We start from the raw sequence: 16,012 nt of genomic DNA, 5'->3' as shown, positions 1-16,012 counted from the left end.
TCCTCATTCTTCGCGATAAATCAATGCTATCCATCCGTTCTGAATCTGAATCGAACTCTACATGTCGTGAATCCCGTAATGCTGTTGAAACGTAGCCTAAGGCCTCTGGCCCCCGTGCCATGTGTTTGAAGACAACTCCAATGATGCTGGCTGCAAGCAGAACAAGACTAGATATCAAACATAACACTGCCCAACCCTGTGATACATGAACGACGAGAAACTCTTGTCTGTCCGAAGCCGGAACTGTGATATTAGGTTCAAACTTTCCATCCATTTCGCCCGCAGTCGTGACATTAAGGTATAATTGACTGAGTTGGAGAAACGTGTTCATCAACTGCGTTAAACGAATGCTTACATCTTCTCTAGTAACATTTTGGAGAAAATGTACCTCTTTGTCCGGTTGGCTTTTGAGTGATGGGTCTTTGATGTAGTAGAGAGATGAGTCGGATTGATAGTTGATGGCGTCAATGTCATCTGGCATTCCCCGGAGGATAGCCCAAAAGACTCCCGGAAATGATAGTTGGGATATCTTTTCGGACGGATGCGACTTTTGTGAAGGCCTTTGTTGGACAACGGCACATTTCTTCTTAGATGTAACACCCTAGCAACGAATGATAGACTCGACGTATCTTTGTTTGACTCTGCAGTATGACTGGAAAGAACCATCACGCAGGGTATAGTTGGATTGGCATTTTGCGGTAAAAAGTAGTGACGTGGGGCCTGCATCCACGCCCACCTCGTCGAGAAGAAGAATGGGACGATCCATTTCATCTTCGCGGCCTGACAGGAAGCCTTGGTAGCTGGCTGAGTTTTGTGTCCCATTATCTCCCGACCAAAGAGGATCAATGAAACGATCAAGTGCTATGCTCCAAGACCTGTCCGGGATAAGCTTGGATCCATGCCATGTGCCATTTGGAAGACTGTACGATTTTGGCTCGTTAACCAGGATGATATTTGAGGTGCGAGGTAAATCTTCGATCTCTATGATCACAAGCGATGCTGGATCTGACTCTGCCCCAGATAAGGTGTACGTAGCGTTCATACATTCGAGTTGTACGTAAGTTGATTCGATGTGAAATGATGTGTTGCCCTCGCCAACATGATTGATGGGCACTCCCACCAGAGAGGTGTATTGTACAGTGGCAGTTTGTAATGATGTGTTCTGCCATTCCTGACCTTTCATGTCTTTCAGAATCGGTATTTTGGCATTACCCCAAATGTCCATTGTGTCGTTTTTTATTTTCTCAGGCGCAGTAATAAGCGTTCTATGGAGTGATTTCAGGCCAAATAGCTTACGATCGGCGGTCTGAGTTTTGTAACTACCAAGACTAGTGTTTCTGAACCAGTCAGTGGTTTGGCTCTTGGCGGTAGTGTCGAAGAAGGTTGCAGTTGTCTCTATCTCGCGATAGCTGTATCGCAGCTCCGTCATTCGTAACAATGATTGTGCCCCAAGCGGGGAAAAGGACCATATCATGAGCAATAGCGGGGACAGGACGCTCAAAGAACGTAGCCGTAGTATTGTGAGAACAGATCCACCAACTGTTTGGCTGCCCATGAGCTGTTCGAGGCAGCCGATTGTGGAACCCTTCTCTAGATTCCACCGGGTGGCTTCTGTCATCAGTCGGCCGACAATTGAGGCGAAAAGGATGGGGAAGAAAGTTGCAAGCTGAACCGAATTAACTTTAGCTGCAGCTTCGGGATGTTCATCAATACTAGGTACTTACAACGGTGATGGCATTTTTCCAGGAGTCATATGAGTTGTTGATGACCCTGGAGCCATCTAGATCCCAAACCAAGGAGACAAATAGGATCATTGCCGTTGAAAGTAGCACTGCTGCGCAATCGGTTGGCAGAGATGCTATTCCCACACGGCGTCGTGGGCCCTTGACTCCAGAAGCGGCATCGTCCTCGTCGGTGGCGACAGCATCGTACTCGAAAGAGATGCTGCTCTCTACTGCTATGCCATAGACGGCTTGTCCAATAGGACGTTTATGGGGTGATGCTTGGCTAGAATCATCCCGAGTAGGAAGACATTCCACTGAGATGGGATGATCGCGGCTGGAAGAGGAAGATTGCCGACCATAGGGTCTGCATTGTGGTGACGTGTGTGAAGAAGAACCCTGCATCTTGGTTTACTGAAGCGTCTCAGTACAGGTGGCTGCTGTATTTCGATTGCGGGCTTGCTGTTTACCGCAGAAACCTATGCCCCTCGCATTGGGGAGTTGGCTTTTCATATTTCAAGAGTTCGCTATTGTGGTACAGACCAATCTGACAGTCGCACATAAGCCCCGAGGCAGCCTTTCGCCAAGCAGATCCCTCCAGACTCCCGTATTTCTGCTGTGTCTGGTTGCGCAAACCTTGCTTGTGTTAGCATCATGCTGTCGCCACTTTCAGTGTTGCGTGAAATCAAGAGCGGGACGGCATCCCGCATCTGGCTGAACGAGAACCAAGGCTTGGTTGGATTCAGTGCTGAAAATTACGTCGCAAGTGTCTCAGGAATGTATGAGAGTAGACCAGATCAGGAAAGCGAAAGTATTCAATACGATAAGACAGAATTGTAAGCTGCATGTAGCTGAGTCGAATCAGTCCTACCTCTCTTCTCCCCTTGGCCTTGCTTGGTAACAGTCGTTGAAATTATGACTTAGAGACTGGCTAATTTTCCTGTGTACAGTGTGTGCGCGGCTATATTTCCTGTGTACTGAACTACTCCTGTCGGAGACGATAGTAGCGACGACGACGACGATAATAGAAGTGACGACGGTAAGGTAGATTATAGCCATAGGAAAAGGAGTCGGTATAGCACAAGGAAAATAGGCGGTCTCATGACTTAGGGGTAAAGAAGGCGAATGGCGGATCTCATTTGCCACTGCACGACTGTCAGAAGAAACGGATTCAGAACATCAACTTGGCATCTCATGATGCCACATACATCAGGCTGCGAACCGTCTCGATACTTGGGAAGACGTTGGAGTAGGCTTTGATACACCAATATAACCATCCAGAACAATGCGGATAGTGTCCTTCAGAGGACGTGAGGCGGGACGTTGCTTTACTACGGATAGCCGAGAGCGATTCGGGGGTCTACAAGTTCCTTCGGCGAGGGCTGGATTCACATGGAAAAGCTTCCTAAATTGAAATGACTCAGTATAAGAGGAACTGATGTCGCTGGGAAAGAGAACCCCATGGACATTTTCGGTGCTTATTTCTCCCCTCATGCTGAAATTTGTGATCTACTTGAAGTCTGCGTACGGCTCAATAAGACGAGAACAACTCGAAACATCATGCCACGGACTACACTCTCATGAACCCATCTCTCACATCACAGATGGAAGATGAGGGGCAGACACCATCGTCCCCTCGCCAAGACCCTCCGATCCCAAATACCACGTCCATCTCTTACATAATTCGGCCGCTTACCACCGCATCCCACCGGTCTTGCCCTCCATCGCCATCCTCCTCCCTTGTCCAATTGGTCTGCTCCCGCGATCATCGGTGGGGGATGATCAGATAAGATTATCCCATGCCACAACGTTGCATCAACCTTAAAAGCCTTCAACGCTCGCCCCCCGGGAACCATCCGAACTCGGGGTGGGACGAAGACGCCCCGCCAATGAAGACGTGCTGCGGGGACGGCGCCCGGCGGTCGAGAAGCCCGGCATTGGCCCGTTTAAGCTATCGGACGCTATCGCGCTGGTTTATGTACATCCCGCGCGGAAATTCCATGTAAGTCATGCTGCGCCCGCCCCCTCGACCGCACGATCGGTGTTATTCTTCAGCGCCTCTTCCCGTCCCCCTTGCATCTTTTAGATCACCGACATCATGGACGGCACGAAACTCCCCGAGCTACCGGACCTCCAGCTCCAGCCGGGCGTCACCAAAGAATCCGTCGACGCCGTGCAAATAACAACATCCTGGCTGACAACCCTCTCGCAGCGCTTCGCCGAGAAGAACTTCACCCTCTCCGACCTGTTCATCGAGAACTGCTGGTGGAGAGACATCGTCGCGCTGTCATGGGACTTTTCATGCAAACAGGGCCAGGCGACCATCGCGGCGTACCTTTCTTCCGCAGATCACGGTCTCTCGGAGCTTGAGCCGAACAAGTTCGGGGGCCTGCAGCCTTTGCTCGTCGACTTTGGCGGGCAGATCTGGATCCAGTCTGGGTTCACGTTCCGGACGCCTCACGGAGAAGGGAAGGGGTTGCTGAAGCTGATGAATGTGGGTGTGGGCGAGTGGAAAGCCTGGACTGTGTTCACGCAGCTCGAGAGGCTGGATTATCAGAGGGAGTTGGAGAAGCAGAGGGCTGCGTGTGTGCCGCCTGCGTTGGCCACCAATGGGACGAATGGGACGGACGGAGAGGAACTGCAGGTGTTGATCGTTGGCGCAGGTGAGTTGCCATGAGCTCTGGTAAGATTAGTGACTGACAGTATGGTAGCGCAAGCTGGACTGATGCTCGGTGCGCGACTGCAGCACATGGGCATCAAGACCCGTCTCCTGGAGAGGAGCTCTCGCCTCGGAGACTCCTGGCGGAAGAGGTATCAGAGCGTCACGCTCCACACGCCGACTTACACGGATCACTGGGCCTACATGAAGATCCCCGAGACGTGGCCCAGGTTCCTTACCGGAGACAAGGTGGCAGAGTTCATGGAGCACTACGGCCAGCTGATGGGTCTCGACATCCAGTACGACTCCGACGTAACAACGGTCGCCTACGATGAAGTTGCCAAAAAGTACACTGTCCAAGTCACGACGCCAGAGGGAACACGCACGCTCTCCGCGAAGCACGTCGTCCTAGCCACCGGCCTCTTTGGAGATGAACCGATTGTGCCCGAGTTCAAGGGCCAAGAGTCTTTCAAGGGGCAGATTTACCACTCCAAACACCACAGGTCCGCCGCCGGCATTCAGGATGTGGGCAACAAAAAGGTCGTGGTGATCGGCTCCGCCACCAGCGGTCACGACATTTCCGCAGACTTTGTCGCCCACGGCGCCAAGGAGGTGACGATGATGCAGCGCCGGGCCATCTACTCCATCTCTCGCGAGTCCTGGGAGAACTTCATGCTTGCGCTGTGGGAAATCCCCGGCCTCAGCACCGAGGAAGCCGACATCGTCGGCAACGCGATCCCGCTGGCGGTCATCCGGAAGATGAGCATCGGACTGACCAAGATGATGGCGGCACACGACAAGGTCGTCCACGACGGCTTGAAGAAGGCCGGTCTGGCGCTGAAGGAGGGCGACGACGGGTACGGACTGGCGGACTACCAGCTCATCAAGGGGGGCCAGTATTACATTGACCAAGGGGCAAACCAGATGATCATTGACGGTCGGATCAAGATCAAGAGATGCGAGGAGGGGGTGCGGGAGTTTGTGGAGGATGGGCTGGTCCTCGCTGACGGAACGAAGCTTGAGGCAGACGTCGTGGTGCTTGCTACCGGGTTCCAAAAAGAGACGACGACCATTGAGAAGCTGATGGGCCCAGAGGTATCGAAGAGGCTGCGCAAGTTTGGGCAGTTGGACGAAGAGCAGGAGCGGTCTGGGGTAAGTTGATATTTCGATGAAATGATAGTTCGATGCTGACTGGTGCAGTGGTGGCGATCAACAGGTGTGCCTGGGTTCTGGTACATGACCGGCAGCTTCATGTACTGCCGCCAGTTTTCGTTGCCGTTGGCGCTGCAGATTGCGGCCGTCGAGAAGGGCCTGAACAAGTCTTATTACAAGGAGACATAAGACCTGGATGTTTGGGATGAGGTATAGCATTGGGTTGGATATCTGCTTGTTGGATTTAGTCTGGGGAAAAGGTACTCAACATGGCGCTCAACGTGGTTGGATGGCGGGATAGCATTCTGATGGGCCGGTGCATCAACTGTCACCAAAGGAACGAAGGAGTTATTATGTTCAAAAACATGGACGGTTCGTGATGATGGGTCTGAATCGAGTGACTTCAAATCGCTGGCCAAGCAACATGGTGATGATTACACAAAGTCTGCTAGCAGCTCACCTCGGGTCTCGCGGGCAGCCGTTGGGAGGACGATGTGAGTGTTATCGCTTGAACTCGCCCCCATAGTGAGGCCTCCAAAACATGCAGTTGCGACTATTTTAATGCAAGAACCGTAAGCCAGGGATGAGTTTGGCTGGACGTACACTTGTTACAGCGCAAGCTTCACGACTTACACCAACAGATGCTACACGATGTGGACATGCTCCCCGATGGATGTACGTTGAAGCACCGTAATGAGATATGAGCCGACCGCGAGAGTAAACCAATGGAACAATAGACGCGATCGGAATGCTAGATCAAAGCTGTCTCACACCCGGAACGAAAGGTCTCTCTTCTTCGCCGCCATCAAGGTGAGGCAGCTCGACCTCGGTCAGCTCGGTCAATCCCACTATCAGCACGTGACCCAATTACCGCCTAAGCCCGATAAGGATAACGTTCGGAGAAGTGTCCTCTCCCCCAAAGAGGTCCTGCGCAAAGCGACCGACTAACTAACCACCCAGGCGTCCGCTCGCTCGTCTCGCAACAAACAACCTCTCTCTTTCTTGTCTTCACCACCGCCACCACAACAGCAAACGAACCCTCACGCCGTCACGAACACGGTCGCCTTCACCACCCAAAAAAGATACCCGAAGACGAAAGACACCTCACCCACCTTAATACACATCACACACCACCAAAAACCGCCCAACATGTCGGAACTCACACACTTCGACCTCCTCCCCCTCCAAATAGACCCCCAGTCCAAAGCAATCTCCTCCACCTCCTCCTCGCGCGCGCTGCAAGCCGAGCTCGCCCAGCTCAACGCCCTCCACCGCTCCCTCGTCACCTCCGACACCACCACCCAGCACGGCGTCCCGCCCCCGCCGATGCCCGTCAACCCCAAACGCTCCGCCAACGTCTCCAAGCTCCGCGACTCCGGCAACGCCGAGTTCCACAAGAAGAAGTACGCCGAGGCCGTCAAGTTCTACACCCTCGGCCTGCAGATGGCCCTCACCCGCCCGCTGTGGGAGCCCTCGCAGCTCGTCCGCGAGGAGGTCGCCAGCCTGTACGCCAACCGCGCGCAGGCGCACATGGCGCTGCAGCAGTGGGCCGAGGGCTCCGTCGACGCCGAGGCGAGTGTCGAGGCGAGGAAGGTTGGCAACGCAAAGGCATGGTGGCGCAGGGGCAGGTGTCTGATGGAGATGGGCCGTCTCGAGGAGGCGAGGGAGTGGGTTGGCAAGGCGCTCGAGTACGAAGGCGAGGAGGGCGAGCTGGTTGCGCAGTTGAAGGAGATTGAGGCCAAGATTGAGAAGAAGGAGAGTGCCTGAGGGAGAGGTGCTGGAGCAGGAACTTCTTTATGATTGATCAGGCACCTAGACGTCGCGAGGGCTTCAAACGTGCGACACAAGCATGCCAGCGGAGGACAGTCAGGCCGAGGGCAGAGAGCTTGGGAGTTGGGCGCATCCTGATAGATCGCTGCCGAGGGGCTGTCGCATGCGCACCGAGGCTTGCTGGAGGAGCACTTCCGTGGACACATACATCATATGGTGGTCACATGGCCGTCGTGAGCATCCGACCAACGTGGGAGATATGGTCGTTTAGCATTTCTAGTAGTATACCACATGTACCAATACCATGACTATGAACCCCAAGTCTGCGGAGGAAGAGGAAGAAAAACCCCGTGCCGTGATTCATGTCGCATCTTGTGGTAGCCATGCCTCGCAGCGAGAAATAAAGAAGAAAAAGGTATGTAACGTGGACAGGGGGAGCATCGTAGTAAACCATTTAAACACTATGCGTGGGATGTCATCATGGCGTTTCGCTCCGACATCCTCTGGATATCCCAACAGACCAAATCAAAACATGCGTGAGGGGGTGCTTATGTTCGCAGCCGCTATTCCCATTATCCTCCCTTGCTACCGTTCGCAGGTCCGTAGGTTGATATTCGGCTCGACAGCTTCGCAAGGCCGGTTCGTTCATCTGCCGGTCTGGCCTGCCTCTGTTCCTCCCTAACCAGGACCGGAAACATAATCATTCATCCTTTTGATCCTATCGGCCGCTGTTCATCGGCCCTGGTCCCTCGTCGACATTCGAGTTGGTGTTGAGCGTGGACTCTGGCGGCCGTTTCTTTTAATTTGCCATGATTGACTGAGTGACGAATGGCGCAGCGTCGCTTATGCAGCAGTGGTCTTCTCGGTCAAGGTCTTGCCGCGGGGGCGCATGACGGCGTCCTGGCTGCTCATTCTCCGGTCCAGCGCACGCTCCAACTTGGCGCCGAGGGCCAGCTTGCTCATGTTGGCCGTCTTCTCCTCGCTCAGGGTGACTCTTTGGGAGCTGAGAGCCTTGTTCTCCATGCGGTCGAGGCCGGTCGCGATGTCGGCGATCTCAGCGTGAGCCGAGTCGGTGGTCTGGACGGTGTTCGCAAAGGAGGGCGCCATGCTGTAGGTACTGTATCGCACAGAGGCTCGCACCTGTGGAACGGGAGTCTCGGTCAGAACGGCGGTCATTTTGGGCGGTATTGGGTAGGATAGAGAAGAGGGGGATGGAAGGAAGGGGGGATCGAACGGGACGAGTAAGGATTAAGATAGTAGCAGCGCAGCGGCAGCAGGAACGGAGGAGGTCCACGTGTGGGATGAGCTGTCGGGAGGTGCGGCGTCAAAGAGCCAACAAGGCCAAAAAAGGGATCGAGGACGAGGCGCAGCAGGGAGCAGAAGGGATGGACGGATTTGCAGCCAGCAAAGCAGCCAACGGGAGGGATGTCAAGGAGGAGGACAAGGCAGGTGAGGGCTAGAGCGTGAAAGGCAACATCAGGAGACAGAAGAACGTACTGAGGGTGCCATGATGGGACGAGAGGAATCGAGTGAGGTGGGCATTGTAATTTTTGACTTTAGCGGGATCCCTGCTTGAAAAGGTTCGTCAAAGTGCCCGTCCGGACCAGTTCGTTGACGAGAGAATGGTTCGAGTTTCCACAGCCCGGGGCTTGCTTCACGACTGTCGGACCAAGGCAGACAGGTGCAGGGCGCAATTGGGATGACGGAAGAGAGCGAGCGGGCTCTGCGGGTTGGGTTGGGTTGGTTTGCAGCAGCGAGCGGCGTGAGCGTAGGTAGGAAGACCGTGAGGTAGGCGGCAGCGGCAGCGGCAACGGGAGTCAACGACAGGTGTCGGTAGGGGCTCCGGGGGTGGGCGAGAAGAGGAGAAATTCGATCGCTTCGGGGGGTGTGGCCGGTATTGCGTATTCTGGAGTGTATCCGTACACTACAGTTGATGGTAAGGTATGGAGGCGAGAGGAGACCAGCGACGGGGACTGGAGAAGGGTTTTGAGGTTGTTGAGTGGTTGAGAGGAGTGCCGGGTGGATTGTTGGCGAAGAGTGTGTCGGTCAGAGTGGAATCGAAATGGGAGGTGAGAGAGGGCAGCGCAGGCGAGATTGAAGTTCGGGGGGGACGATCGATGGGTCCCGACTGGGGACTGGGTCGTATCGGGTGCAAAACGGTCGTGGGCACGATGATGCGGTGGGCAGCAAGGCAGCGTGATGTCCGGGAAAAGGAGAAGAGAGAAATTGAGGAGAGGGAGATGGAGATGAAGAAAGTCGAGACTCTGGTTAGAATGAACGACTCGGGGAGCAGCAAGTGCAATGCAGGGCAGAGCACAGAGCAAGGCAAGGTAAGGTAAGGTAGGTACGGAGACGTAAGGTAAGGCAAGCAGCAAGCAGGAGCAAGTGCAAGTGCAAGTGCAAGTGCAAGTGCAAGGCAGGCGGTACCTTGCCTTAGTCAAGCGAGACAAGGTGAGGGAACAATTGCAAGAGCAAGAGCGGCAGGAAGGAGCATGGGACACGACACGGGAAGGAAGGCAGGCAGGCAGGCAGGGAGCAAATAATAATTTAATTCAAGCAAGCAAGCAGCCCAGGCAAGCAGCGCATCAGGGACAGCATTCACCAGGTAGGTACCTCACCTCACTGCACCAGTGACAGACACACCTCACCTCACCCTTTCCCGTCTGCAGACAGTGCAGAGGCTAAGGCTACGCTGAAGAGAGACTAGCAGAGATGAGAACCGGTGGCCATCGGGGTTGATTTGTTAATCATCTCACTCAGGTACCTAAGGCAGGTACTTGAGGTAAAATAGGTACTCAGGCCGGTCGGCTCGGGTACCTCTCACTTGCACTAAGCAAAAGTCAGGCAGGAACGGAGGGCGGGAGGTGACGAAGGAGGGCAGCCACGTTCGATCAAGGTAGCCTCCTTCCGCCCACGGAACCGTACCTGCTTGCAAGATAGTGGTTGGGTCAGTCAGTGACCTATGGCCAGTGACGATCAGGCAGGTGCAGGTGCAGAAGGTGCAGAGGGTGTAGGCTGCCTGCAGTGAATGAGCCCGGCTGCAATGGCAGGCACGCAGCAAGGAAGGGAGTGAGTGCCTGTCTGGGAAAGGCGGCCCAAATCTCAAACGAGATCAGGAGAAGGTGCGCCTGAGTGGGCAACTTCCTCCCCTGTGTGGGCCCTTCTCCGGGAGGTTGCGATGTGGAAAGAGCGACTTGCAGCAGCAGCATCAGCATCAGCATCAGCAGCAGTCACAGTTACCTAATCGTGCCTAATAACCGCTGCACACAGGCGATTGTCGCAGACCGATGTTCGGGTACTTCGCAGAGACGGGCTGTCCGCTAAGCAGAAAACGGCACGCAGACAGTAGCCATGTGCAGGTCAGGGATCTGGAGAGATCCCGGGACAGGGGCCAGACCAGCGCCCACTGGGCAGACACTCCCATACCTTACTGATATGCAGTAGTACGAAGGCATGTACACATCTTCAGGGCCGATCCATGCCCGCCGTTTTCTTGCACCAGTTTTCCCCCCCCCTCCTGCGTACCCACTGAGAGAAGACTCAGTGACAGGCGGCGCGAGATCCAAGGTAGAGATCTAGAGCTCCGTGTCTCTGTGTCTAATGTCTAGTGCAGCGCCATTCCCAGCCGCCCTACCAACAGAAGAGACCAGTTCCTGCGTCTTAGGACGGACGACTGGACTGCGACCAGCCTTTTCTTTTCCCCAGGGGTCTCCAGCTGAGGTGAGCTGGTAAGGGGGCAGCTCTGCTATGCTGCTTCTACCTTCCATTGGGTAAAGTACCTAGTGGTAAGGTAGGTAGGTAAACCAGTCATCTAAGCCACATGAGCCTTCGTAGGTACTGCGTAGATGCCAGAAATAGGACCGCTGACCGCCTCATCCACCGTCAAATCTGCCTTCCCGTTCGGACATTTCCTGTGGTACGCGTACCTACCTACGGAGGGGCCGGGTACGTACTCTCCCATCCCTTCCTGCTGTCCACGGCTATCTGTAAGGCGAGGCAGGCAGGCAAGCAATCAATCTGTGGCAGGAACAGCCTGGTGTTCAATAGTGCAGTGTCAGCCAGGCCGACCCGACGATGGAGGTGCCTTCCTTCCCCTTGATACAGACTCACCAACCTTAAAAAAAAAAAAAAAAAAAAAAAAAGGAAGGAACAAGGGAAGAAAGGACATCGCGTGTCGCTGTTGCCGTTCCTGATGATGGAGGATGCTTCTTTCCTCCCTCTCGCCTTCCATTCATGGATGTCGGGTGTGGTCTGGCATATCAGCTTCCTTATGCCGGCGGGCCTCCTGCCCTGCCCTGCCTTGGGTTTCGTTCCCGACACCCAGTCCTGTGGATGCCATGTTTCCCTCTCTGCCTTTCCCATTCCCATCTCCCAACCATCATCCATCACCCTCACCCTGGCACACCACCACGTCGTCCACCCACCAATCTGTTTCTCCCAATCTTTGTTCTTTCCGCCCTGCTCCCCCGTCCCATGTCGCATATCCCCCGATGCTAAGTCTGGATGCCCCGAAGCCCATGCCCCGGCCGCAGTGTTTGCACCTTGCAGTTTGCACCGCGTCTGGACCCCCGGCGCCCATTGTCGCCTCCCGTTGTTGGCCGCATGCGTCCGACCTGCAGCTCACCAGCTGAAGAAACACATGCGCGACTCCTCAAAACCCACGCCTTGCCAGATATCACATTCAGGAATATTTGCACAACCGCCTTCGCCGCCGCTGCCGACTCTACTTTACGCAGTCTTGCAAGCCAATGCCGCTATCTGCTGATATCGGTCCACGTCCACACGTCAGTCAGCCCGCTTGGCTTCATACAGTCCACACACCCGCCACCACCAGCCATCACCGCCCGCTACCATCCACCCATCGTCGCTTACAGCCCGATGCAGACACACGCACATACGTTTCCATCCATCCATCCCTTCCAGCCTCCCTCTCGCTCAAGTCACCACGGACAGGGGGAGACAGGAGACGAGAGCCTAGCCCCTATCGTGCCTGTGCCCCGGCTTACGCCTGTGGCCGCTATCACGGAGATACGATGCGCTACGCTGAACTCACAGAGGCCCGCTTAGACGTCCTTCAACACTATCTGCAATAGGGGGCCATACGGTACACCTCAGATCAAAGTACCTACTGCATACCGAGTACACTAGGTGCTCTGCAGAGTACCTCGCTGCCAGTCACATCCATCCCATCCGCGACGCCTTGCATTGTGTCTCCTCGCCGGCTCCAACACCTTTCGATGCGCCTACGGGGTCCGAGAGCCACTTCAATCAATCACCGTTTAACCTGCCTCTTCATCTTCACACCCACTCGCAAGAACCACAGACACTTGCCCAGGAACACATCGACAAATCCACGTGTCACCTGCATCAATTGAGTTTGGTCCGCTTCCCACTGCGGCTATCCAGCGCCTACCAAAGTATACGCCAAGTAGCCCTGCTTCGACTCAGATGCACCATGCACGATGCAGTCAACCCCGGCTGACCCGCCTCAACTCCGAGTATCAACTCCGTCGACAATCCTTCCGCCCTTCGCCGTATCCCCGCCTGCCTACAGATCTCGCACTCTGACCTAATATGCCCTCGGATATCGGAAGCAAGCCGATGACACCGACATTGCCGGACGCGCCTGGCGGACGCATTCGCAGCCAGACAGGTCTCGCTCACTTTCAAACATGATGTGGCCATCGCTGCTGTGTCTTGTAAGTCATTTCGGCGTACTGATGGTTACAGCTTAGCACCAGTCCGCAATGCGTTTTAGCCCACTGTCGATCTCGTCTTGGCCAACACTCCAACACGCTCAAAAGACCCTGACTGCGACGCTGTGACGCCGCAACGCATCACAGTTCTGTTCTCCTCCGACAGGGGAAAACACGCACTTTTTGTGCCAGCCACGCAGCGCAGGGCAGGGTAGGGTGGCAGGTAAGCCATGAGGGTAACGGGGACGGTCGTCAATGTTAGTGCCATACTGACTGCTCGCGGCGGGCTTGTCAAGACAGGTGAGGCAAGCCAAATGGCGCTTCATCTCTTCGAAAACGGCCATTGAATGACGATTATCGATCACTGAGCCTGCACCTGTCGATCGGCATCTGACGAGACCAGCCACCAACCGGCAATTCTCGTGTCCATCAAGCATCTCGGCCTCTTCACTTGGCCGGAAATGGCACACACTCTCATAATTACACGCACACATGGCCTCGTCTCAGATCGTATGCCTCTTTGTGGCCCTCGGTCCTCTCACCCCATCGATACGACCAACTCGCCCTCCTCAGACCACTTTCAATACCACTCTGTCAATCTCGACACGCCAGTGGCTGCTTCCCCTCATCTTCTCACTTTCCCCTCTCTCGCGCTTTTCCCTTCTGCCTCGTCCGCGGCATGCTTCGCACGTGGCAAACGCACTCATTCCCGGCCGTCAGGCACTACCTAGCCTCGTGGACTGCATGGGTTTTCTGATCTCAACGGACGGCACATTCCCATCGCTGGATGTCCAATTGAAGGCTACTTCCTGCCTGCCGTGGAACATGCTTCGCTGCCTGTGCCACCTTTAAACATAGCATCATCTCGGATTGCCTTTTGAACGAATCACTCAGACTCGCAATTGCCCATTTCATGATTCACGTCCTGGACTATGACAGGGTTCTTGAAGCTCACCAGGCGGAACTCATCTCATTCTTGGTCCCCCTCACGTCGCTCAAGAAGCTTTGGGCACTCCTTCTTCTCCCCTGCCCGCCCTGGTCTGTCGAAACTTTCCAGCTCTTGAGTTTCATTAAGCATGTTGACCCCCAAAACCCCCTCGTTTCCGGACCTGGCCACGCCATGGCTCTCATTTGACTTCATCCGTTTGTCGTCGTGTCAATATGTCCAACGCAACCGGCGCTCTTTTCTCGGAACGGCTCAGAATCGCCAGCCAGCCCCGAGTCATGGAAATCGTTCGGCTCGGACTTGATTACGACGGGAAACGGATACTGCCCACTCACACGCGGTCCGAGTCACTGTGCCCACCTCTTCCACGTGGTTTCCCGCAGATGGGAAACAGATTCCTGGGAGCCCCCATACGACGCCAACGTTCGGGTCGGGTGGAAACCTCCAAAAGGCTGGTGGCTGCCGACATATTTGGCATTTCACGCCGATATACAGATGGCTATCCTGGATGACCGTAAACTTAGCTGTGTGTCTGGTTCCGCGACAGCCGCTAAGCGCCAACTTTCTCGTGTTCATCGGCTTGGAGGCGTGTCTCTCGGGTCGCGTGTCGTCAAGATCGATGGACAGTCTCCGCGATACCTGCTCCAACCGCAAGCCCTGGGGCCTGGCTGTTTGCTTGCAACGCTGCGTCGCTCTTTGGTGGGGGCGATCTGCCAGACCAAAACAAATGCTACCCGCAGGCGCCGTCTGAGTTTTCCCTCAATCAACCTCCTGGCAAACATGTGTCAGCCGTACCGGGGAAAGTAATGACCGCCAGACGATCGCCCCCGAACACGATATCAACGAGACAATTTGCGCACGTCAGGCCTAAAACTGAACTCCGGCCAAAGTCAGAAAGGCGCCGACTGCTGGGCTGCAAGACTGATTCAGCATCCATGCCCGCAACGAGCCCGACTCAACCGGCCTGTCTCAGGGCACAATTTCTTCTTAGCTCGCCGTCAGTTCCGCTTGGGCCGCCGGCTTGTTAGCTGCGGCCCTGACAAGCGTCTGCCGACTGCCGTCTGCGTGCTGCAGCTTGTCAACGGATGCACTGGCCACCCTGCAGCGCCGGGGCGGCGGAGACTGACGAACCCTCGACGGAGCCAGCTCCAACTGCAGCGTAGCCAAGATTTCTTTTTTCCGTGGAGGGGGCGGTAGGACCACAGTGAAAGACAGGCCAGTGCCTCAAGTAAGTTTGTCGTCTCCTCTGGGGTGCGTTGCCTGTTCGCAGGCAAACGAACGGTCAAAGTCCCGGGCTTTGTCGTCGTCTCATGAAACGAATTGTTCACGGGCGGCTGCATTGATGATCGCCGCCTGACGAAGGGACGGGACGAGGGTTGACATCATCAACTTGTCCAAAAGTTCAACCTGGCCACCTGGCCTGGAAAGGAGCGCACTGTTTGGAGCCGCCCACCAGTAATACCATCATCTTCTGGAAGAGCCACTGCGAGACTCAACCGCGGCTTGAAGGCTGTTGATGATTCGCTAGCAGGCTGATCCACCAACTATTTCGCAGGTTTTTGGAACGATCCGATGAAGTGGCCCATTACTCATCGGGTGCTATTGTAAGGAGGGAACTCGACGCTTTGGATGCCGGGACGATGGGTGCCGCGGGAAGGCAAACGGCTCAGCTTTCCGCGGCGCCCATCATCCACATATCCAAAGCGTCTCGTCTTCCGTTGTGCCTCCCAGCCAAGGTGCTTCCTGCAGACGTCAATGCTGGCGTCCCGTGTCAGTCATTGTGGATGATCCTTCGTACGAGCATGGTATAAATAAGCTGGCGAGGAGCATTCTTGATTGCCGTACTAGAGGTAGGCCTCGGACGTAGAAGATGCAACAACTTGCGTCTTTGAACGTCCGCCTTTAACTGTGTGGGAGAAAGGATAATCACAGATTTTCCATCGACCTCATTGCGACGACGTCCTCAAGTTAACAGCACCGGTACGCCTTAAGGCCGGCCGTCCGCAGGGTCTGATAGTCACCTCCATGAAGCAAGCCATCTAGAACTCAAGTGTGAATCATGCAGCTA

The 16,012-nt window shown here is 55.1% G+C and overlaps 3 protein-coding genes across 3 annotated transcripts; 2 read left to right on the top strand and 1 right to left on the bottom strand.

The window, feature by feature from the left end:
- Positions 1–3,819: 3,819 nt before the first annotated feature.
- Positions 3,820–5,721, top strand: COL26b_004569 (uncharacterized protein; the record flags this gene model as incomplete). The annotated part of the gene is made up of 3 exons (XM_053177443.1): positions 3,820–4,384; positions 4,433–5,532; positions 5,581–5,721. The coding sequence occupies 3 exons, from the start codon at positions 3,820–3,822 to the stop codon at positions 5,719–5,721; spliced, it is 1,806 nt and encodes a 601-aa protein (XP_053038557.1).
- A 960-nt stretch (positions 5,722–6,681) lies between these two features.
- COL26b_004568 (uncharacterized protein) lies at positions 6,682–7,299 on the top strand (the record flags this gene model as incomplete). The annotated part of the gene is made up of 1 exon (XM_053177442.1): positions 6,682–7,299. The coding sequence occupies one exon, from the start codon at positions 6,682–6,684 to the stop codon at positions 7,297–7,299; it is 618 nt and encodes a 205-aa protein (XP_053038556.1).
- An 846-nt stretch (positions 7,300–8,145) lies between these two features.
- COL26b_004567 (uncharacterized protein) lies at positions 8,146–8,478 on the bottom strand (the record flags this gene model as incomplete). Its single annotated transcript, XM_053177441.1, has 1 exon — positions 8,146–8,478. One exon carries the CDS (start codon positions 8,476–8,478, stop codon positions 8,146–8,148), a length of 333 nt encoding a protein of 110 aa, XP_053038555.1.
- Between the last annotated feature and the right edge of the window lie 7,534 nt (positions 8,479–16,012).

The sequence above is a fragment of the Colletotrichum chrysophilum genome (assembly GCF_026319265.1).
Source record: "Colletotrichum chrysophilum strain AFK26 chromosome Unknown scaffold_28, whole genome shotgun sequence".
NCBI lineage: Eukaryota > Fungi > Ascomycota > Sordariomycetes > Glomerellales > Glomerellaceae > Colletotrichum > Colletotrichum chrysophilum.
Note: the sequence above shows the minus strand (reverse complement) of the source record. Positions and strands in the feature narration are given on the sequence as shown.